The 25,262-nt window shown below is 34.4% G+C and overlaps 1 protein-coding gene across 6 annotated transcripts in view; it reads right to left on the bottom strand.

The window, feature by feature from the left end:
* The window catches only part of LOC134844158 (glutamate receptor ionotropic, kainate 2-like), a 114,086-nt gene that overhangs the window by 13,580 nt on the left and 75,244 nt on the right, over nucleotides 1–25,262 (bottom strand). For all 6 annotated transcript variants that reach the window (XM_063860702.1, XM_063860701.1, XM_063860700.1 and 3 more), the window contains 3 exons: nucleotides 19,529–19,692; nucleotides 1,772–1,923; nucleotides 906–1,073 (listed from right to left, as the gene is read on the bottom strand). In XM_063860702.1, the coding sequence (XP_063716772.1) occupies nucleotides 906–1,073; nucleotides 1,772–1,923; nucleotides 19,529–19,692 (484 nt within the window). The remainder of the gene's footprint in view (nucleotides 1–905; nucleotides 1,074–1,771; nucleotides 1,924–19,528; nucleotides 19,693–25,262) is intronic.

Genomic DNA, 25,262 nt, shown 5'->3' with positions numbered 1-25,262 from the left:
TCCGAAGTTCCCAGCAACGGAGTTCAGCAGCAACAAACTGTGAAAATTGCGTCAGCTGCAGGTTGGGCAAAAAATACCATGGACAAAAAATATTTTGTTCCGACTTTCACAAAAATGCGGAAAATTTTGCTTGGGGTATTTCTTTTATTGAGTCAACTTTTGGCCATCGAAGTAATAGTTGTTACCACTTTCTTTATTTATACCTTATTGAATATTTTGACTAAATTCAGTTGTAAAAGATATTTTAACTTAGCTTTGTAAAATTCTAGGGGTTTGAATTTTGCCGATTTGGCCATACTCTGCACTAGTTTATGCGCGTTGAGAAGAATTTTTTTATGATGCTGAAAGCGTAACGTTTTTAAGAGAAGTCAACCTGGAGGCTAAAAAATTGGAGCTCAAACAGCAATGCTGTTCTACTACTACGCTTACTTGCACTTCAGAATAATGTTGAGACTTTTTCCTGAAAAAAAAAACAATAAAAAACACCAAGATCTATATAAGAGTACTCACTGCATTCATTGCTCTTAACAAAAACTTTTTATTATTAGCGGAATAAATGATGTTTATGCAAGGAAGGGAGAGAGGGGTTAGTGGCAGACGAGTCACTCATTATAGTGGCAAGGAGATAACTTTAAGATCGTCAGATGGTGAGATCGATCCACTGTCATGGCTTCCGGTCTACCACAGCCTGACCAAGTTTGACTGTAATAAGGATGTTACGTGAATACGCCGGCATTGAGTCGCAAAAAAAGCCCTTGAGTCATCATAATACCTCAGTCTAGAATGTGGGGAATTAATAGAAACGTCATATGCTTAGACGGGCTGGACAGCCTATCACAGATCCTCGGCGTATCGCAAAACCCATAATTATTTTAAAAAACCAGAGTCCTTATTGGCAATCTTACACATTGTTGACGTCCTCCCGGTAAGGTACCCCTCTCTGCAAGGCGATGCCGTATCCCTTGAGGAGGAATGGCTTCCCAACTGTCATGTAATCATCACACTCAGTGGCCGCCATGTACTGCAGCACTGGCTCATCCCACATGAACGCAAATTTCTCCTTCTTCACCCGTCTAAAAGTACGAAAGTGTATGCAAATAAACTGGTTGGCAGCATCGGGAGCTTCCTATTTATAAATCTATCTCATTTTTTCATATTGAGTTCCTTTGATAGACAACCAGAGGCGGATTTGAGGGGGAGGGGTCGGACCGTCTTCTCCTTGAGGGATTCGACCCTCTGTTGACCCAAAGGGTCCCCGTCCCCTTTTTACTATTTTCAGGTATCCATTTTTGGCTGATGGATCTAAAATTTTTCGGAAGGAGCGTTCGGCGTGAATTATTAATAGCTTTGAGGGGGGAGCGCGCACTGAAAACACAAAGTGCCTAAAAACGCCTTTTTGGCCTGTTTTTTTTCCAAAATTTTGTCTGCAAATTTGGTCAAAACAAGGTCGTTTTAGTGCTTTGCGAGAGCTTGGAAATCAATGTGGTCGACCTTAAAAAAATGTTTGACGAAACCCTAGATCAGCCCCTGTAGACAACCGTTTTGCATCTTAGGCTGCCAAAAAAATTTTGAGGGGCAAAAATTGAAGTTTTGCGGTAAGAGATTATAATTTTATGTTCTTGGAGCTCCAATGCATATGACTTATTAATACATTTTTTTCACAACAAGCAGCACAGCGTGCCTTGTAATTTTTTAATTTTAATTAAGACCATAAATAGCTATAATCAATATTCTAAAAAATACTTTTTGCTTCTTTTTTATGTATACGTACTGAAATCCGTCTTCTGACGTGGCCACTCGCTTGTCGGCTGGTGTCTTGTTGAAGTAGGAGGCTATCCTCTCGTATAACACATTGCTGTCGCTCTGCTCACTGAAGGCCCAGTACACTGAAGAGTCGTAAACTGTTCCATAGTTCACTATACTCTAAAACAGACATGCAATTTATGTTTTCAGTTAAGCAGCCAGAGGCTAAATAAAATATTTAACTCATTGAATGACTCGCATTTTAGATAACTCAAGTCAATGAGCTGACTTTGAAATGCATAATAGCCTAGGAGTTCAAAACAGCAATAGTAGGCGTGCCGTGCATGCATCATAACCACTCTGCCACGACACGATTGGTTCATAAAAATTTTTTTGTGAAATTTTATCATAACTGGTTACCTAAAAACCGTACATTGGTCAGATGAAAATAGTTCATCAAATTATCATAAGCAAGTAAACCTGTAGACGACCACTTTCACTCGGCTAAAAATTTTCAGAAAATCTCAGTTTAAATTGTTCAAAATCTCAAACTTTTATGCAATCTTCCAAATTGAGCTTTAAGTTGTAATTTTTAAACTAATTTTTGTTGCAAAAAGTCAAACGCAGGAATACTTTTTTTTAGTAGTTTCAAGGAAAAATCAAAAGACGAGAACCAAAACAAACATCTCCCTCCTCCATCAAGAAAGCAATAAAATTGAAATCTTTGGTTAATTAGAAATTCTATTACTAATTTTTAAAATTCTTGTCTTAATAAAATCAAGCTATTAAGATATGCAACCAAATGCCACTACAACAAAAATTCTCACCTTGTGAATTTGAACACTTGAAGATCTTTTTTTGTAGCTTTATAGTCATATTTTGATGACGCCTCATTAAGTATGGATCTCTTCCTTTATTGACAAAAAAATTTTGCAATCAATTTTAGGCAGATAATTTGATGAAGTAAAGAATGAAAGCAATCGATTTGAATTGATTTGAAATCGATTCATTTTGATACAAAAACAAAACTTAGAGATTTATTTGAATATTAAGAATATTAAGACCATTTATCCACGGGGGAAAGGAGCAACGCAAGAGCTGTACAGCTCATCACGGCGAACCGCTGTCGTGCCCCTGTTTAAGAACTACATGCTATTTTTTTGGTTATTTTTCTGGGCTGGGTAATGTTGTTTCACCCTCAAGCAACGAGCACGGATCATGGTGAGCCTCGAACATCCGACCTTTCGATTCTACATCGATTTAAATAACTGTTTAGTAAATTGTTTGGTTTCAATTTCATACGGATTTTAGTAGCAATAAAATCAATTTATTTCAATTGAATTTGACTTTTTCTTCAATTTATACTTAATTCAAACTACTTTCAGTTTTTGTTTTAGTATATCAAACTATGAAGAACACTTGAACTAAAATTTTAATGTAGTTTTTCAATTGACGTTTTGATTTGATAATTGACCTGAAGTGAAAATATTGAATTGTATCAGTTATATGTCATATGCTAAGCGAAATTCAACGTAGAAAATTGATAAGGAAAGCAAAGTTTGAATAAAATGGTAAACTTTGATTTTCAATATCGCAGGAATTGTTAGACTTGCAAAATTTAAAGGGACTCACCTAAACTTACTAGTTTGCCTTAAAAAACCTTCTGGACTGACTTTTACCCTTTGTAGCTCTGGTGGAAATTTTCTTGAGAACAAATTTTTTCATGACTTGAGATACCAAACGAACAGTTAATTAGATTTTTTTTGCGAAATTAATGGATATCACTACTTAGCAAATACCTATTTAAATCGACCTAAATCAGTTTTTTTGGCAATAAAATCGACCAATTTTTTAGTAAAAATTTCCACTCAAATTTAGTTTAAATAAATTTACGCGACAAAATGAGCTAAAAAGTCAACTTTTACTTAGTATATTTTCTGTATAAAAATCGATTACATCTCTTAGCACTTGCTGGTCCTCAATTTAAACATCAAAGAAATAAGAAGAAGTGTTGGTATGGGACAAAGTATGGGACAAAACGGCATAGGACAAAATGTCATGTGGGACAAGTTGGCATAAGACAAGTTGCCATGTAGGGCAAGTTAGTATAGGACAAGTTGGCATAGGGCCAATTGACTTGGGACAAAAAGTCCTAACACCTAAATCAACAGGATTCGATTTCAACATCAAGCTTGTCAGAGCGGTTTCAGAATAACCCTAATATCTTGCTCTGTGAATAAACTTAGGGACACAAAATTTTGAAATAACTAAAGAACTAAAGTTTGAAGCTTTTTAACACAATAACAATTACCAGTTGCACTCCTAACCTGTAATATTTTGAATCGTACAACTAATTACCGCGCAAAAACTTAAAAACAACAAATTTTTATACATTATAAGATCTGTACGCATTGGACCGCCGCGTCACCGCATATTTATTTCCGATAGTATCATTGAACATTTTCACGGCCCACTACATAAACTCAATTCATGCCTCAGCTTTAATCATGCGACACGATATCAACGATTAAATATTAAAAAAACCCTGGCTAACTGAAAAAGTATCATCATGATTGGTTACCGTAGGCTCATCAGACTGGGCTCTTTTCAGATTCCCCTGTAAAAAAAAAGTTATCAGTTAAAAAAATTGTCTATAAACGGAGAAAAACAAAATATGACAGAGTGGCAAAAGAATTGAAACCTTTTACCTGTCGAAATACTTAATGACTTCACTTTTCTTCGTGATATTTACGAAGTCAATGTCAGTGAAAAACAAAACTGATATCCACAGTTCAAAGCGAAAATTGTACCGAGCTGCAACAACAAGTTTAGGGAATCCAAGCACCATCTGGTACTAAAATATTATAGTCTACTTTCAAACGTCTCTTGCTGTCCAAAAAACAGCCAAAAAATATTCGAAAAATCTAAACAATTGTAAATCTCCCGTGTGTGTCGTCTGATGGTTACTCTACTCTTTCTATTTGGCTAGCCAAAAAGATAATATTTTTTACAGACGAAAATCCAGCTTTGTTTATTTGTTGTTCCGACTTTCGATACGAAAGTAACGGAATATTTGTGCTCGGGATGGGTTTTTTTTCAGACAAATTTCGATTTTTTAACTAGCCATTTTTGACGTAATTTTTTTAATATCATTCAAACGGTATTGTTGTCCTGAGGTTAAAGTTGAAAAGATATTCCACTTGTAATCATTTTTTTTAAAAGTTATGAGGGTTTAAAAATTACCATTTTGGCCATTTTGACCAATTTGGGACAATTAACGCACGATATAATTCGCGCTATTGACGAGTAAGTGGATATTTAATCCGCCTTAGAAATTGTTTCAAATTGGTTGAACAAAGATTATTTGCCATAATTGATTATACATCCACTTGTACTTTATATGGCGTGTGGGGGGATGATTTTCGTTAAAAAAATTTCAAATTTTAGAAAAAAAATATTAATTTTATTTTATTTCTTTTAATTCTGATATGTTATTACTGCTCCATAAACATGAAAAGGCAGTCGGAACATTCAAGGCGTCGCCTTGATACGATACCAGCAGTCTTGTTTTGATTTTCTTGGTAATTTAAAGAGAAAGGGGCTGGAGGTGACAAAATTTTGGAATCAGTCATTTGTATTTTCCATTTAAAACGGGCATGTAACGTTTTTTGAAAACTTTCTGAAGCATTTTTCTGAATTAGGTTGCCCTAAATTGATGTCATTGAAACCTTTGACTCGATCACGCACGGAATTATAGATCATTGCAATTCTTCAAAACTGGTTATGGATCATCAAATTTTTGACGGTGCTACAATGTTGAGCTATCGTTATTTATACTTTATAAAATTTAAATCATAAAACACATGTGTGAAGCATGTTTCGGAGCCATATCTGAAACGTGAGTGCACCATTTGAATTAGTAAAGCAAAATTTGGAAATTAGAGCAAAAGTATTCAAAACTGCTCGTACAGGGCGAAGCCCTGATTGTCCCGACTGCCTTTTAAGGTTTATGGAGCAGTAATTACATAAATATCATTAACAAATTAAATGTAATAAAAAAATTTAATTAAAATTTTTTTTTCTAATCCCACATGCCATATAAACTACAAAAGAATAGATTTTGCTCCTTGTAACAAATCAATAATGGCAAATAAGCTTCTTTCAACTAATTTAGAACGACTTCTAAGACGGATTAAATCTCCGCTTACACGTTAATAGCGCGAAATATATCATGCATGCGTTGATTGTCCCAAATTGGCCAAAATGGAAATCTTCAAACCCCCATAACTTTACAAAAAACGATCACAGGTGAAATATGGTTTCAAAATTAAGCGCAAGACAACAATACCTTTTGAAAAATTTTTAAAAAGTTCCGTCAAAAATGGCTAGTTAAAAAGTCGAAATTTTTCTGAAGAAGAAAAACCCACCCCGAGCACAAATATTCCGTTAATTTCGTATCGAAAGTCGGAACAAAAAACAATATTTATATTTTGCATAGCAAAGAAAGTTTTTTGCTTGACAAATCGAGACACAAAGTATCGATATCTGAACAAAATTTAGCATGCAATATAAGCTCTTGTTTGTGTTTCGTATAAAACGATGTGAAAAACACGCTCCAAATGTTTTCTCACCAACACGTAGATATTTCCTTTTTATTGCCACTGTTCAAATAAAATACGGAAACATATTGCTTACTACTGTTTTGTTTTTGAAAAACATCACCTTTAGTTTTGGTCTTAAGATCTGAAAAAGTTCTAAGCTTTATGGGTATTTTTATATATTCACAAACAGTAGCGTGACGAGAGGGAACAGGGAAGGAACACGGAGCGACCACTCTTTTCCTCAATCTGTTTGCTTGCCAAAATTTCGAGTGTTACAACAAATATTTCCATTTAGTTAATTAACGCTATAACTTTTGTTAACACACATTTCAAGAGGTGTATATAATCAATTGGACGGCAAAGAGGGGACCAAAAAAAAACTTTTTTTTGTAAAAAATTTAAAACATTTTGGATATGTTTTTCCGTTTTTCCTCAAAAATTTCAACTAGAGCGCAAAATTATTTATAATAACAGGCGGTTTTGATAAGGTTTTTTAAAAAATCAGATAAATAATTTCGTATATTTTCAAAATCAGTTTGAAACAAAAATTTTGTTTTCCAAAAGATCTTTTCTTTGAAAAAATTTTGAGCTCGCCACTGGGAAAAATTTAGGTTAGTCTTGCAGCTCTACAAGTCTTGACTGTTATTCCAAAAATAAAAAAGCTCAAGTCAAGAAAAATAGCCGATTTTAGCGGTTAAAATTATTATAGTTCTTTTGTTTTTTCGTTTTCAATGTTATGAATACTTTAAACTGGTAAGATTTTTTGTTTTCTGTCAAAATTTTCATTTTTTAAATTTAAACGGAAACACCTGTTTGACTAATTTTTTGATGAGCTCCCGAAAAAAAATCCATTAAATTTTAGATTGCTTTAGATTCATTTGAGATACTTCTGAAGGACGATGTCTATTACATTAGCGATACACATGTACGTCGGAAAAAAAAACTTGCTGGTAATATAGATTCCTTTCTACTTTCTATGTTAGAAAGTAAATTAAATTTCGCTGTGAAAAGATTTTATTAGAAAAGTAACTAGTATGAATTTACTGCCAGTTGCCTTTAGACTCGATATTTATCTTAAGGGTTGAATTCGAGACAATTTGACTGGGAATGGTTGATGTTTTTAAAGAGAGAGAGAGAGAGAGAGAGAGGTTGGGGTGTTGTGAAGAAAATTGTTGGAATGAATCTCAGTAGTTTTTCAGCTTCTATGTATACTTCTTTGGGAAATCTCCCAATTTGTCGTAGCAAATACGAAGTTAATTTTTAACTTCGTTATCTCTCTTGAATGTTTTCGAGCTTTCGCATTTTACGAGAAGTGTCGTTCGTGCATTCGTTTTGTAGGATAAGAGTCGTTGTTATTCGTATCTACGAGAAGAGTCGTTTTAAATTCCAATGCTTAAAACGTTATACGAATTAATCCAAACACTTTTGCATTCCATCTGCAAAATGACAAAAACAGATTGATTTTATGGCGGTGACGTCACGCTTTGTTAGCACAGTAGTTTCTTTATTTCTGTTTCAGTATGAAAACAAAACATTTTCATCCTCCTTATTGGAGAATAAAAAACTAAAGATTTTTTTCCAGTTTGCCCAGCTAATCAAGCGAGGTTCTTTTTAATCAAGCCAAGCTATTTTCATTCAACCAGTGATCTTTGTTCAATGAGTTTATTATCGGTAGGAGATGTTGCAGTTTTTGTAGACCTTATTTTGAGTCTGGCTTTGTTGAAAAAAAACAACTGTAACAATTTTATCAATCTAAAAAAATTAACAAAACATATCAGTCAAATCATAAATTCAAATAAATCAAAATTGGTTCGTTTTCAAAAAGTTTGAATTCCAGTTCTTTCTTATTATTGCTTTGACGTTTTTCTGAAGTTGTTTTTTTCGTCTTAAAGATGATTAGATGAATTGGGTGTTCGTAAACGAAATTGGGGAAGACTGATTCAAAAAAGTTTGTGTAATTTTTGTTTTTTCATTAGAATTTGTTTTTCTTTAAATTATAGATTTGTTTTTTAACTCTTCGGATATGATGGATTTAGTGTATGTAACTCCGTTGGATCTGTTCCGAATATTCATCCAGCTGGGGTTGCATTTTTGCAGTCAAATATCTCACGGGAACATACAGTTTTTGGTGCTCAATGAGGGATTTTATTATGGCGTACATCTTCCGTATTGGATGATAAGCTTCCAACATGAAGCAATTGTTTACAGAATTCAAAGCATATTTTAAGTCCATAGCAAATCCTGGGCTAGTATTTGAACTATTGTGGCGTTCTCTGTCCAACTGAATATGCAATCTGCTATTTAGTTCACAAGGATGAAAGGGCTGTCTCCTAACTGTCATTAACTATGGGGAATTTGGTTCCGGTTTATTTGCCGCAAGTACCTTATAGGGTCTAATTGTTCGGGTTTAATTCTCAATTCGATAAATTGATGGAACCAGAGGTATTTTAAAATTAAGGTGAGAAATTTTCATTGGTGGTGGCTTTGATGTTGGAGCTATTGAGACAGCTGAAGTTGTTGGGCTGGTGTTATAGCAGGGGCCGTAGAAGGAATAGTAGTGGAAGTAGTTGCTTGTTGAGTTGGTGTTGAAGGATGAAATTCCACTGAATCAATGGGTGGGAGGAGGGAGAGAAGATCCTTAAAATCACCCAAGTCATCGTCAAGAGTGGAGTCGAAAGTTGGTGTCAAAGCATCTGTTGGTATATCCTAGAATTAGTACAATTTTAATCAGATTGGGTTAGTAGGACTTCTATGTTTGGATTTCTTTAATCAAATGCATAGGAGGATACCAGCAATTTTGGTTAATATTGTCAACTTTCTTTAAAAAAAGGTGCCTGTACTTTATGATCATATGAGTTTTTCAGTGTGTCATTCTGAGTGAAATTGAGGTCTTTATAGAAGTGTAGTGTATACTCTACGAGGCGGCAAATATTACTTTGCTCAAATGTAGCGAGCGGCTGGTGATTTTGTGAATATGCAAAGGTTTTATTGTTAATACTAGACAATCAAGTATAAATTCACAGAGAGAAACGAGGCGAAGACTATTCCACATTCTTCTAAATAGAATTGTATTTTCCCAAATATACGGGTTTGTTCGTTTTTCTAAAACTCAGTAGAAATGCAATCTTCCCAAAATAAACATTGAGAAGAGCCTAGTGGGCTTTACGAGTCCAAGAAAAAAACTTTTGGGCATTGAGAAAGAATCTAGAAACTTTTTGCAGTATTCCTTTCCTTCCTGATTTATCAGAAATCATTTTTCAAAAGTTTTGCATTTGAGCATAAGTATGAATGGAAGCACCCTGACCGGACGCTAAACATTGCGTAAATTGCTGAATTATCTCGCTTGGCTTAAAGAGATACGGTCTTGTAACCCTTGTTATTTGGGGTGATAATTCAATCCAGTGCTTATTATCATCAACATCTAGTTGGAAAAGGTTTAAACGTCTATCAGAACGGTCTCGAAAAACTGCCGATTGAAACGTTGGCCGCGTAATTGGATCGACAAATCGAATTTTTTCCTTATGCATTGTGGGAATGCGATTATAGCATTGATCCATCAGCTGTAAAGGTGAATTAAATTTCGGAAAATGATAGAGCCAGGCAACATTGCCATTGGTCTCCAAGAGCATTAAACGTTTTTGAGTTAACATGTAGTCAACCAAATGTTGGCTCTCAAGTGAAAGCATTAATGTACTTAAGACTGAGGAGCGTTCTAGCTCAAATTAATTTTGCAGAAGGACCAATTCGGCTGTTCTGAGCATGTAGAAGCTATTGAAAAGAAAATAGTCCAATTTGGCACCTATATGAGTTTAATAGTCATTTTGAATAATTGAGAGTTTAAGTGGCGACACATCTTCTCTTGTTGTGAGAAAAGTAGAAATTGGAAAAATAAAACTTTGATTGGTTCCCGTTTCTGGGGTTGGTTTAATTTGGATTCCAGTATCCACATTGAATGCTTCAGTATATGCAAGGAATACAGTGTACAATTCAGTATATGCGTTGGATACACTATTCTGGGATGACCACAAAGAGCTTGCGGTTTATTCATCACCTGCAGCATAAATTTTTGAAAATTCCTTGTTTGGGTAGAGTGAATAGATGGGCTAGAAATATCTTTGATTCTACAGTATGATTCTTCGTCTGGAATCATCTTAGCCTGGAGTCTGTTTAAAACAGTGAAAAAAAAACTTTTGGGTTCTTCTCAAGCATAAGCAAATGCATCTAAGGAGGTTGTTTTACATCCGTTAGTAGACACTGGAACGGAATGTTTTGCCAATTGTTGACTGTCCCATCTTTGAGGTTAACAATTAAAGTTACATTTCGCATGCAAGTTTCAAAAGTGTCTAGTTTGATCTATGAACGGCCATCACATTCAGTATAATTTTTGCCGTCAACTTAGCCAGCAAAGGCATTAGTTATTGTTATTAGTTAAGGTGAGAGGAATATTTCCAACACTACTATAGCCTAAGTTAAGATAGCGTCTGTCGGCGGCCAATTTACATTGATCGGCAGATAAATGAAATTCAGTAGTAATTACGTTTTCTCGACATTAGTTTTCTCGGCATTAGTTAAGGTGAGAGGAATATTTCCAACACTACTATAGCCTAAGTTAAGATAGCCTCTGTCGGCGGCCAATTTACATTGATCGGCAAATAAATGAAATTCAGTAGTAATTACGTTTTCTCGAGCGTCGAAACCACTCGAATCCAAAGATTCGCGAAACCAACGCATTGATTGCTGTTTAATTCGAAACATTGTGTCATTTGTTTTAGTGTGAGAATGTCTCTGATAAAGAGTAACATAAGCATGGGTTACTGTAATAATTTTTGGTTGAATTTTCCAAGGTGCAACTGTGTTTAGAGAGAACCTGTTGTTAGAAGTCATTAACTGACAATCAATATGAGCGACCCGAAGATTATTTGCAGTATTTGCATACAAGGTTTCTCTCGTATCGAAAGCTGATATTTGATTTGAAAAGATGAATAGAATTATTAGACCAACCAAACAATTTTGCTGTAAATTTAGTTTTTGGTGGTTATTGATAGCACGATTTTTTTAAAGTACCCAATTTAAGCAAATCCTCCAGAGTCAATAGAATGGGATCTTGATCCATCAGTTCACCTTCCTCGAGTTCAATCTTAGGATTTGTCATTTTTTGGATGTTTTTCCGATGAGGAATCTGAGCTAGAATTAGTTTCAGAAGATTTATTAGTTGAACAGAGGAGGTTAGAATGCAAAAAGTGAAATTGAGTGAGAATGAAGATGACTATATATCGTTCGTTTTCAAAGTTGGTTTTTAATGTCGTGGTTTTCCCACTCGTTTATGCGGTTTGTTAAAATGTAGCGGTTATAGTTTTTATTCGTTTATGTGGTTGTTAAAATGTAACAGTGTATTCCCCTTCCCGATTGGGAGAGGAAAAAATCAATAGCATTTTTCATTAAAGAGGACTGAAAAAAAAACATCTTTGATATAGCTCATTTAATTAAACATCATTTATCGTTTGTTTTGAGAAAAAAATTGTATTCACCCGTTGAAGAATAATTTTATGGAACCAAAAGACAATTTAGTCGTTTTCCCGAAACCAATGTTAAATTTAAAAGAAGAGCTGGGTTTTACCCAAGAAGCATTGCTGGAGGACACGAAATTTGAAAGGACAGTTAGTGTTTATGATGGTTTGGCGGAAAATGAATAACTTTGACTCCATAGGGGATGATGGTCTGAATGGACAGGAGCGTTATCTGGAGCTAATTTGTCTTAAATTCAGAAAAAATATTTGAGCTGGGCTCGTTCCAAACGCATTATCATATAAAGAACGCATGGAGTCCATGGATTAGAGCAGATCTGGTCTCAGTAGAGATTTAACTTATTGTCGTTAATTATTGAATCGGATATGAGTTTCGTTAGTTATATACCCAAATTAAGATTTTAAAGAAAAAAAACTTGATTTAAGTGAATGTTCAAAAAGACTATATATACGGGAGGAGTATATTTTCGTTTTAATTCCAAGAGAAATTTCTCAAGATGCCAGAGTCTGAAGAAGATTCCAGAAAAAAGGCGGAATTCGATACTTTTTTGGAAGACATCTGCCAGGCAGCGTGGCAGCCCTACTCAGCGCTGCAGTTTGCAGTGAGGTGTTTGAGTAAGGCTGCAGAGAAAAAAGCGGCAGCAGGAAAAAATTTCAAATCCTTTGCAAATATAAAAGTCAGTGTGTAAAAACTATTTTTAAGTTTTATGTATATAAACTATTTTCGATGTTTTGTTGTTTGTTGAATAAAGATTTAATACTAAATAGAAAGGCCATAAAAAGTTGAAAAATATGTGTTTGGCCAAACAAACAGTGTGTGTTTATTAATTCTTTTTAAATTCACCAATTAGACTAGATGGAATAGTAATTCATAGAAATTTATGGAAGGATTTGTTCGCTTAGGTCTTTAGATTGAGAAAGTGATCCAAGTACGGATCGAGTGTTTTCATAAAAAAATTCTTGAGAGCTATGTTTTTATATTGGGGAGCACTGATTAACAAATTTGTTCTTGATTGTCCAGGATGAACTTTATAAAATTCGGAATAGTTTTTAGTTCAAGTTTGTTTTTTATATCAGCAATGGTAAAATTTTGGCTCAAAAAGCCAGGAGAGGCTAGGTTTGAACCTGGTTTTTCTATCATTTTCAAATTGTTAAACTTTGACAATTTGACCTGATATTTGAAAATTGTTTGAGAAACTTGTCCTTTTCTGGACCATAAGAAGAGAATAGGTCTATGATCACAATATAGGTATAGAGCAAATGGGGAGCCTATAATGTAGAACTCAAGTTATTCCACGTAGCTCATGATTTTGAGCAGACATTTTCTGCTCTACTTTATCGAAGACTCTCGAGTTTGCAGAAACATTTTTTTTCCTTCGAGAAAGTCTTAGATGAGTATACACACACCTGAGGATGTGAATGTGAAATGAGTAGTTTACATTAGGGATAACTTTTGAATTATCATGACAGAAATTTTCTTTGAGTTTTTGAAAAATGCTTTGTGGCTTGGTAGCCATTGGAACCTATCGTTACTGTTTGCTAGTTCATATAGACATTTTTCTACATGGAAATTGATAATGTATGTATTATAGAATCCCATTGCACTAACACACCTAGAACTTTTCTTTTTGATTCAGTGGATTTCAATTTTTTTAAAATCAATTCGTGTTTCGATTGGAGAAAAACCATCTTTAGATACAACATGGCCTAGAAATTTAAACTTTCTTCGAAAGAAATAGGTCTTATCAGGGGCAGCTTTTAAGTTGGCTTCCGCAACAGGGGTTGATATCCTCGAACTGTATCGAACATTTCATTTTTATTTTGACTCAGCAACAGAGTGTTGTCTATGTATGTGATTGCTTTCTTTTTTTAAAAGAAGGGTTTGAAAGCATATCTCATTATTTTACTGAAGAAATTTGAAAGTGGCTTCAAGCAAAAGAAACCAACTTTATAGGTATATTGTCTACCTCCTACATTAAAGCATGTTAAATTCTGGGCCTCATCCATCAGAGGAACTGGGTGACAGGCACATGAAAGATCGCTACTTGTGGAGTATGATCCATTTACTCCGCTCATGAGAATTTGTAGGGGTTCTAATGGCCAACTACAGTTGCTAGTGTCTGTGATTGAGTTTAGATATCTAGCATCCAAAAACAAATTAACTTTCTTTGGGAGGATGATGACTGGGTTTACAAACCATGAGTTCATATCATCTTTTTCATTAGTTCTCTGACTATGCCTGCATAGATTAGTTTGTCCAATTTATCTCATAGACGGACTGGGATTTTTTAAGTTGTTGTTTTTTCAGCGTTGCGTCCTTTTTGAGTGGTTTAACGAATTTATGCTTTGTTTTCCCAATATCAAACTTTTGATAAGAATATACGTCATCAATGGAAATTTGAGTCAGGTCTGCAAACTCATCATCCGATATATCATTTTGTGTGAAATCAAAGTCAGTTAAAATTTTAATAGTAATTTTATTCTTTTGTAGATTGCTACTATTGCCTTTATCAATTGAGGAGTGTTGGGTAAACGTTTCGTTGACTAGGGAGGCAATAAGCCGATCATTATGTTGTCTGTTTCGATATTTTTTGAGTTGTTCTTCTAGGGAAGGTCTGCAAAACTTCTTTGCATGGTGTGAGAAATTGATTGGTATTTCTTTTTCAGTTTTGCATACTCTGAATATATATGAACCAATTTGTTAGAATATTTCTCAATCATCATTGGTATCAAATGTTTCAAGCGCTGGCATTGGTGTTTGGTAATCAGATTATATAACATTTTTCCGGATTTTGGATCAGTGAAAATCAGAATACCCTTAAAGTTAGCAGGCCGAATTACAAAAATGTCGTAATTTAGGATACTTTTTGCAAATCATTTCAATAAATCTTTATTTTGCTTTTTCTGCAAAGGTTTGTATGGGCAATGGGCATATTCGAATCGAAAGGGACACTTTTTTTGATGTCTACATATTGTAGACAGGGGCCAGGCAATTAACTGTTGCTTTCCTGCTTTCCTGTGTAGTATTGACAACAGTGTTCAACATGAAGCCTTATCAAATTTTGATCTTTCCTTAACATTCTTGCTGTGAAATCATCACAGTTGTGAATAGCAAATATTTTTCCTTGTATGCTTTATTATCAGATACTGAATAACCTATTACACAGTTGTCTAATGTGACAGGATGATCGTTTTGATTCTGAATTAGCATAGGCAGGCTCTGCTCAGTTAGAGCGCAAACTGCATTTATGAAACCCAATTCGGTTTTGGATGTGATTTTATGAGGCAGGAAACTAGTCCCTTTTTCAAAGTAAGAATTTGGTTAGGCTTAGTGTTTGTATAAGTGTGTTGAGCGTGGTGGAATGTAAGAGGCGTTCTTTGAGGTTAATTGAAACAATTTTTGACACATTGGGATGTTCTTTATCGTTGTTCATTAACCCGTACGAAATTACACCTTCTTTTGATTTTAGTTCAACTGCGGGGATATCATAAAGTTCTTTGTTTGGATATTTTTAAAATAATCTTCTAAGGAAGGTCAACAAAAATTCTTTGCATCGTTTGAAAATTCGATTGCTATTTCATTTTGATTTTTGCACAATTTGACTAAATCTGATCCAATTCGTTCAAATAATTCTGATTCATTTGCGGTATCAAATATTTCAAGCGCTTGCATTTTTTATTTTCTTGTCCTGAATCATAGACGAAAATAGTAATTATAGAGCCTTGGAACACATCAACACTAAGTTTGGGAACTTCGTGTCAATCCGTTTTATCTAACCCACAAGCAATTTTGGGCCTTGCAATAGGTCAAATGCTATTTGATATAGCATGATCTTTCATTTCAGACAAGGGGCTGAAAATATTGTCGTAAATGTGTTTCTGAAAGTACCTGTGTTGGGTAATCAAAATATAATATGATTTTTCCGGATTTTGGATCAGTGAATATCAGAATGTCAGAATGTTAGCATATAGAATTACAAAAATGTTGTAATTCAGGGTACTTTTTGCAAATCATTTCAGCAAACCCTCTTTTTCATTGCTATTTCTGCAGAGATTGTAGAAGCAAGGGGCATATTCGATTCGAATACGGACCTTTTTTTGAAGTCTACTTATTGTAGACAGAGCCAGACAAATGAGTAATGCTTTGTGTTGTGTTGACAACAATATTCAGCATGAAGCAACTATCAAAATCTGAATTTTCGTTTAAAATTCTTGTTTTGAACTCATCACAGTGGTGAATAGCAAATTTTTATCCTCGTATCCCTGAATACCCTCCCTAAAAAACCTAGTAGACACTTGTTTAACGTGAACGGTTGATCTTTCTGATTCTCAATAAGGACAGTCAGGCTCTGCTCAATTTGAGTGCCAACTGTATTTATGAAAACCATTTCGGTTTTGGATGTAATTTTATGAGGCAGGAATCTAGTCCCTTTTTTAAAGTATGAATTTGGTTCGGCTTAGTGATGGTATAAGTATGTTGAGCGTGTTGGAATGCAAAAAAGGGGTTCTTTCAGGTTAACTGTGACAATTTATGACACATTGGAATATTCTTTATCGTTGTTCATTAACCTGTAGGAAATTACACCTTCTTTTGATTTTAACTCAACTGCGGGGACTTAAGTAAAGTGCTTTCAAGAATAGATGACAAAAGTCTACTCCCAATAGATTAGCAGTCTTTTCCTCAGTTACCCACACGTTGTCAATTTTGGCCAGAACTTGATTTTTTGTTTTGTTTATCCCAAAACCGATTGTTTTGGTTAGAAGTTTTTGGTTAGAAAAATTGTTTAATTGTAGATTTCTTTGATAATTGGTTTCAAATGAAACGTTTCGATCAACATTAGTTGTGAGTTCTTTTTGCAATCTTTTTACTTGTCTTGTACTTGTTTTTAAACATCTAGACATAGAATGACCATTCATTCTGCAATATTCACAAAACCGAGCACTATTAGGTCTTCCTCTGATGTCATGGCGACGTCGCTGGAATGAATTTTGGTCACTGATTGCACTAATTTCTTGATTCTTTATCAATTTGGTTAATTCTTTATTTTGAGTTTCTAATGAAGTCAGTTTATTGGTTGTTGAATTGTTAGCAGGATCAAGAGCAAAATTTTGTTGTTAGATTCCTTGTGAGTGAATGACTAGTGAATTGATCCCAAACTGAGTTTGGATGCCATATCATGTGTTCATGAACTTTTTGTGTGAGCGCTAAAGGTCTCAATTCCTTAATTGAGAAAACATTAATTTTTTTGACTTCTTTGTCTGCTCTATAAATTTCAATCAACAGCTTGAGCCGCAGCAGCATCAGCGTAGACTATTACATCGATACTTTCTGGTCATCCTCTGTCTACAGAAAACTTGATTCTGTAGAAGTAATTTTTCTTATCAATTCGCCATTTTGGCGAGCTGCATTCTCCTCATCAATTCTATGGTTGATTTGATCTCGATCATCAGTGAATCTGTCCAGAAATTGATTTCGAGTTGCGCCAATGTGGTAGCATTGGTTACATTATCATTCGACCATTATTCAAAGGCTGTACCGTTAACAATCATCCAAATAGGGATCTTTTTCTGCCATCATAGCTACGTCGTGCGTCGACATCAGTAGGTTTTTGACCTAATGAGAAAATAACTTTGTTTTCAACGGAAATCCGGAATGCTGTAGCACTTTAGACCGGTTCGTTTCCCAAAAATGTCATTAGAGACAAGTTGGGATGGTATATTGATTTATCAGTCATATTAAATTTAACTTAATAAAAAACCTATCAAAGAAGAAAAGTAGAAAAGATTATAAATTTTATTTAAGACGATTTAAAGCTCCGATTTGGAATTTTAATAACTTTCTTAAATCTAAGAGACTTTTCGACGTTTTAGAATTGGATTCTTTGCTTTTTTTATTTTTTTTTTGAGGTTTTAGCAATTTTAGCGAAAATTTAGAAGGTCAGCCTCAGTGGTCGCAGCATTTTATCACGTTATTAATATATATATATGTACGTCGGACAAAACGCTTGCGAGTAATATAGGGTCATTTCTACTTTCTATCTTAGAAATTAATTCTAAAATTCGCTGGGAAAACATTTTATTAGAAAAGAAAATAGTATGAATTTACTGCAAGTTGCCTTTACACTCGATATTTATTTTAAGGGTTGGATTTGAGATATTTTGACTGAGAATGCTTGATGTTTTTAGAGAGAGAGAGAGAGAGAGAGAGAGAGAGAGAGAGATTGGTGTGTTGTAAGAAAAAAGTTTATGATGAATATCAGTAGTTTTCAGCTTCTGTTTTTTACCTCATTGGGAAACCTCCCAAATTGTCGTAGCAATTAAGAAGTTAATTTTTTAACTTCGTGATCTCTTGTGAATATTATTCGTGCATTCGTATTTTACGAGAAGTGTCGTTCGTGCATTCGTATCCTACGAGAAGAGTCATTATTATTCGTATTTCACGAGAAGAGGCGTTTTAATTTCCAATGCTTAAAACGTTATACGAATTATGCCAAATATTTTTCAATCATTTTACAAAGAGATATAAACAGATTGACTTTATGGTGGCGGCGGCGTTACGCTTTTTGAGAACAATAAGTTCTATGTTTCTGATCTGTTTCAATATGAAATCAGAACATAACGTCAGAAATTAAAGTTATAAAATGCAACTATGAAATTATTTTTAGTAGAGGTTCTTTAAAATTTGTTTCAATGAGCTAGCTCATCGATCTCAAAAAAGCATTTTCTTTAAATAAGAGTGCAAAAAAATCAATGATCGAAACTTAATTGGTAACTTTATAAGCCTCAAGTTAGCAACAAAGATCTGTTAACAATCTCCATTTAGAATAAAAATCAATCATTAGCGATGTGCAAAGTAGACTACGTGTTTTGACATTCTCTGGCCTAGCTTCAGTTTTTTCCAGATTTGATCAGATAATGATTTTGAATTGCAAACATCTAGCCAACATATTCCTGATTACTTTACGAAAGTATAACAGCGACTAGTAGCATCTGAAAAAACAGTCGCTTTCAAAAGATTTGCAGGTTTATCTTTTTTTATATCTCACGCATTTCTGTTTTTTCAAAACAAAAGGCCAATAGATAATATCAGGGAAAACAAAATGTAAATAGCAAATAACATTTTAGGTCAAAACATGTTCAAATAATGAGGCACTGCTGCGACTGCTTAGATAAGTTTTGACTTTGCTGAACGTTTTTTCGGAACACTGGACAAGAATTTAGCGCATGCTCTTTCGTCTGGTAATTTTTTGATGAAAATCAGTCAGCAGATTATATCATGCTTGTAATTCTAACAGTTTGCAAGAATGAGGGTTGACTAAAGTTTGAAACATCATTGTCAATTTCAGAGATGAAGTCTCTGTCACTAAAACTAAATTCTGATATCCACCAATTTTTTGAATTAAAAAGGTATTTCGAGAAGTTTTAATGAAAGTTGATCGTGCGAGAAACGGTCTTATTTGCCGGCAAAAAAACTTCATTCAACCACACAGCTTATAATTTATATCAGTTATGCAAAACGCAAAACAGGTATAAAGCCTCAGTTAGAATTCATGCAACACGTGGAAGCAATTTTTCGCTAAATTTTTAATTCCTGTGCTCTTAGTATGAAGAATGACCTTTTAATTTTTGATCAAACTCTGATCTGTGATGACGTCTTACCTGGTCCACTAGGTTTTCCAGACTCTGTATCGGAGTGTCCAGTCGGGTGATGGTGAGAAAGGCGGCCAGATTGGCAGTGTAGGTGGCCACCATGATGAGGGTGAAAAAGTACCAGAACATGGCCAACACCCGCCCACTCAGAGTCCGCGGTTGGTCTTCCGGGCCTACAAGCACATTTCGTCATGATAACAAAAAAAAACAGATTCAGTCGGACCTGGGCTGGAGTGTCGAATTAAATTTCAAGCAACTCAATCAAAGACACCGTTTTGGGAAACAAAACCGAACCTTTCCAGCAATTCAACCAATATTGACAGTGATTCGCACTCGCTTCAGCAGAGGTACAGTATGATTTGATGAATAAAAAACAAAAATATATCATTGTTACTGCCAAACAGATTACTACTGCACGTATAGATCCTCCGAAGTCACCTCCCAATGCCCTGGTTGCCTCTATGAATTGTATAATGAATATTTGCATGCAATAATTTGTATGGTTTGTAACGGAAATAAAAATGCGAAACCAAATATATTAATATTTTTAATAATTTTTTTTGTGTCTAACTAACCATACTAACGGCTCTGGTTCACAGCTGAACAGCACTGGTAAAATTTGACGAGATTGCAAAATGAGGTTTGATAGGTTTGAAAAATATGAAATCATGAGCCAGATTCTTCAACGAGTGTGGAACGTCACAAAATTTACAAAACAAAAACTCGAAAAAACCTTCAAACAAAATCACATATAAAGCTGACTTTTTGTCTTAAATGAAAAAAAAATGTTTTTGTGCCATTATTGAAGTGCTGTGAAAAACTTTTTTCGGTATTCAAATACAAGGTTATAGCACCAAAAATGATCAAACATTTTTAACAACAAAAAGCTATTTTTTTTGTAGTTATTTCCATGTCAAGCCTAACTACTCGGTAGTACAAAAATAGATAAACCACTTGAATTTTCGAATTTTCAAGATTTAAAAAAAAATGTTTTGATGTAAATCGTAATTAACGAAAAAAAAACCAAAACGAACCATTTTGAGGTAAGTTTGGGGCGAATTTTTAAATTTAAACAGCATCATGTTAGTTTTGGTGAAACTTTAAGCAGCTTTTGTTCTCTTCATTTTTGTCTAACCTCAACTCAATTTGAGAAAAAAAAGCATAAATTTTTGGCTCAACCGTACAATCCCCCCCCCCCCCCCGATAAGTGACCTACCGTAGAATGCCCTCCCCATGTATGTATGAATTCCAAAAATATGCTGTATAAATCATGCATTTTGTACAAACGATCAATTAGTATGATTTTTCCACTTTTGTTGTAGAATTGCATGTGTTTGCTGTTCATTACACAAATTAATGTTTTGTCTCATTTTTTTGAGTAATATAGTTGATTGTGAAAAATTCTAGACTATACTCAAAGTCAGCTTTTGAAAAATCTATTTTACCCTCCTCCCTGAAGAAGTTTTGCAAAGTTGTTTCTCGTGTCTGGTTAATATAAATCAAAACTGTAATTTATGTGACTGAATTTTGAAGCTATTCTAAACCAAGAATGTCAAAATTTCTAACCAGTGATTTGCTTCCGTTACAAGGTTATGATTTTTACCAATTGGGGTCATTGTGGTTTGTTATATGCGCCTTTGTTCTATTTTTTATGGCGGCAATATAAAGACTCGCCAATTTTTGCGAATTAAACAGAGTCGAGATAATTTTCATTTGAATCTTTTTTGGCACTAAGTATAGCAAAAGATATCTCTACGTATTTTGACTTGAAAAAAAAAACAATTATTGAAATGTTGTTTTTTGCAGACGCGCTATGGGCAGTCGGAAATGAAGACTTTGCAGTGTTACGAGATTTATTGTTTGGCTATTCAAGCAAAAGCCGTTCGATTGTCTTTTTTGTAATTCATTTCATTTCAAGACTTCGCTTCTCAGTAAAAGAAAAATGGAAAAATCAAACGGAATGAACTTTCAAACCTCCTTGATTTTCCAGCAAAGTATTGATGTGATACTTGATTTGTTAAAAAAGCCAGAATGACGCGTTTTTGAGGTAAAATTTTGGTTGCGAATGTTGAAAATTTTTTTTCCAATATTAGTTTTGGTAAACTTTTCTCCTTCATTTTTTTTCTCCTTCATTTTTTGTTTTATCTCAACCCAATCAGAAAAAAACGCGTTGAATTGTTTGGAATGCACTCCACGGACACGTATTAAAAACAAAAACTAAATCTCTATAAAAATGCATTTAATACAAACGCGCAAATAAACTTGATTTATAGATTTTTGATGCGGGATTGCAAGTGTAGGCTGTTTATTACACAAATCAATGTTTTAATTCAATTTTTTTTAGCAATGCGGTTAATTTTAACTAATCTAGACTATACTCAAAGGTAGCATATGAAAAATCTATATTTCTCCCCATCCCTCCTACATTGGTTTGGGGGCGGGGATTGTACAATTGATCCAAACTCTCCATTTTTGTTTGTTGTGTCCGTTTAATTTAAGTCACCACTGTAGTATATGTGAAAGAGTTTCAAAACTATTTTACACAATAGATGTCAAAGCTTCTGAGGGAAAGATATCCAAGCAAAGGATATCACTATGTATTTTGACACAAAAAAAACGTTGTCGGAATTTCGGTTTATGTAGACACGCTAAATGCACTCGGAAATTGAAGACTCTGCAGTGACACGAGATTTATTGCTCGGCTGTTCAAACAAAAACCGTTCGATTGATTTTTCTGGGTGGTGAAAAATAAACCCTTGAAAAAGAGCGAGGAATTTGGAGTTCATAACAACCCTATTTAAAATCAGCATAAGCGCTGTGCATACAACCAACAATCTATCTATTTGCTGGTAAATAGCAAACGAATGCGATCTATGCAGAAATATGTTTGAACACCAGCGGATTTAAATGGGGGAAGGCGGGGGAGGGGGGCGGCAGACGCTTCTTTTCCTCAAGAATTCCCCTCGCTTCTTTCCCCCTTTGTACTATTTTAAGATATCCAGCTTTGGCTGGCGGAATCAAAATTTTTTTCTGAACGCCTTTTTTGTCCTGTGTTTAAAACATTTCGACTGCGGCGCAGAAAATTTGGTCCAAATATGGTCTTTTTAGTGATTTGTGAGAGCTCGGAAAATCAATTTGGTCGACCTACAAAAAAAGGTTGATAAAATTTCCAAAGTGGTTGGAGCAGTAAAAACCATCAGGAAATACAGGTTATCTTCTTCAATTGTTTTGACATTTTCCACATGAACCCAGGAAAATCTAAGTTTGACGATGAAAGTCAAGGAAAAAAAATTGTTATCGTGTCATACCTAGAGGTAAATTTTATAGCCGCTTTGTGTGAAATATGTCGCCTTTTAAAATGTAATCAATGCCAGCAAAGTGCTTGAACAAATTTGTAAAAAACACAAATAAGATTGATGGCCATAGAATTAACCCGGGTTAATTCGCAAGTACCCGGTCAAAAAAGCAAAAAAGGAGCCAATTCTCCATTCTTATTTGAATGTACTTTTAACTTATCTCAAGAACATGAACAACGCCTATTTCAGAAAAAAAAACAATTTTGAAAAACGTCCAGATATTTTGCATTTTGAGTTTTCTTTGTTGGCCGCAATCTTGTGGCCAGGAAATGGCCTGATGATTCTCTCTTCTATACATCCTTGTTCTATTAAAGTATAAAAACGTCCTGCTGTTTTTCCGGCGTGTTTAACATCAGTCTGAAATACGATTGCAGAGACTTTAGAACATTATATACACCAACAAGACTGCTTGTATATCAAGGCAAAGCCCTGAATGTTCCGAATCCATATCGAATAGAGTTTTGGGAAAAAAATTGAAAAACTATAAACTTTGGACAAAATCAAAGATCAAGTGTAAAAGTTTGAGTCGTACGAAAATATTACGACAATTAGCTAGCCTAAATTCAACTTGGATCGTCTTTGTTGTGCGGGATAATTCACCATGCATAAATAGTTCGCGTTACCTTTTTAGGCTTACAAATAAAATCTTCACAGTGCGCATAAATTAGTCCAGAGCAATGTCAACTTGTAGGCAGTTTTCATACTCCGGAAACTTTGCAAAAAATGATCAGAGGAAAAATTTTATTTCAATTTGATTTCAGGGAGTCGATATAACTTGAAAATTTGTGTTGAAAGTTTTATTCCGATCGCCGAAAATTGGCTGAATAAAAAAATAACCACAACACGTTCCGCAAGTTGGAACAATAATCTTGTACGCTTAATCTGATTTCACGTAGAGAAAACTCTTTTGTTTCGTGTCCGGATGTTTCTTACCCAGACAATTGTGTCCCAGAAACAAAATCTAGAAGAAAATCTACTGAAAAAAACTACTGAAAAATACCAAGACAAAACAGGCCAAAGCAATTGTTATCTGAAGCTGTCCGCCTGTAAATAGCGATGATTTTGGTAGATTTTGTGTTTAAGCATTTGGTGGCCGTATTTGAGCAATTTTAATTAACGTAGTTTTGATAGAACATAACAAGACTGCTCGTATCAGGGCGAAGCCCTGAATGTTCCGACTGCCTTTTAAGGTTTATGGAGCAGTAATAACAATTAAAAAAATGAAATGCAATAAAATAAGATGATTTTTTTTCTAAAATTTTAAATTTTATATGAAAATCTCTCCCCCCCCCCGACACTCCATATAAAGTACCAAAGAATAGATTTCGCTCCTTGTAACAAATCAATTATGGCAAATAAGCTTCTTTCAACCATCAACTTGGAACGATAAAACCCACCCCGAGCACAAATATTCCGTTACTTTCGTATCGAAAGTCGGAACAATAAAAAGAAATGGGGAAATCTTAGCTAGGATACTAGTTTATAGGAAACTGTTGCAGACTACTTCATCAAGAGCATAAACAGAAGCAAAATTGAAATTCACACCATTGTGATATATCAAAACATAAATGAATTGAAGAAGAAAGAAGTCGAGAAGGGCATCTGTGGTTTTTAGCCAAGCACAATAAGAAATTTACAGAGCGGCACCCTAGTCGACATTACTTGAATATAAGATTGTAGGTACAAAAAAATCTTGGGACATAAGCAATCTGAAAATTGAAGATTATACGTTTTCCTCAACATGAAAATGGGGCTACAAAGATGATATGATATAAACTTTAGAAAAACAAATTCAAATAGGAACTTAGAACAAAATAAAACTGAGTTGATAATTATTCAGCTTTTAGACTATTTTGTCAAGGACACAAATGTCCAAGCATCAAATGTCTTTTGAGTTTCTCATTTTTGAAAAATCAAATGATTTTTTATTGGGTGTTTCCTTTCATAGCCCCATCCATCGTGTTAACAAAAATTTACAGCCCCTTTTCGAATGAATTTTAATTGACTGATGAACTAAATTGATTGCACTTAATGAAACTAATTTAAAGTAACTCAGTTAAGAAAATTTTCAGAGTCAAGAGACCTATTTTTGGCGCATCGAGATCAGTTCTTAAATTTGAGCACTAACGAGTTTTGTAAAAACTGTTCGGATTGTCGAAAATAGTTTAGAAAAGTGTTTCCAAATGGGTCTTCTTACTTATTCCCTCCAAAATTCCACCTATTTGTAACTTTGTAGTATTCAATGTATAAGTACAGAGAGGAAAGCACAGATCGCCCGGATTTGTTTTGTTAATACAACTGCGATCGCTTTAATTTTTAGTTGATTTCTAACAAGGCCAAATTTTCAGAAGATGTTTGGCATTTTTTCCTGTAGTTATATTTAGTGT

Source organism: Symsagittifera roscoffensis, chromosome 4, assembly GCF_963678635.1.
Source record: "Symsagittifera roscoffensis chromosome 4, txSymRosc1.1, whole genome shotgun sequence".
In the NCBI taxonomy this organism is placed as follows: domain Eukaryota; kingdom Metazoa; phylum Xenacoelomorpha; order Acoela; family Convolutidae; genus Symsagittifera; species Symsagittifera roscoffensis.
Note: the sequence above shows the minus strand (reverse complement) of the source record. Positions and strands in the feature narration are given on the sequence as shown.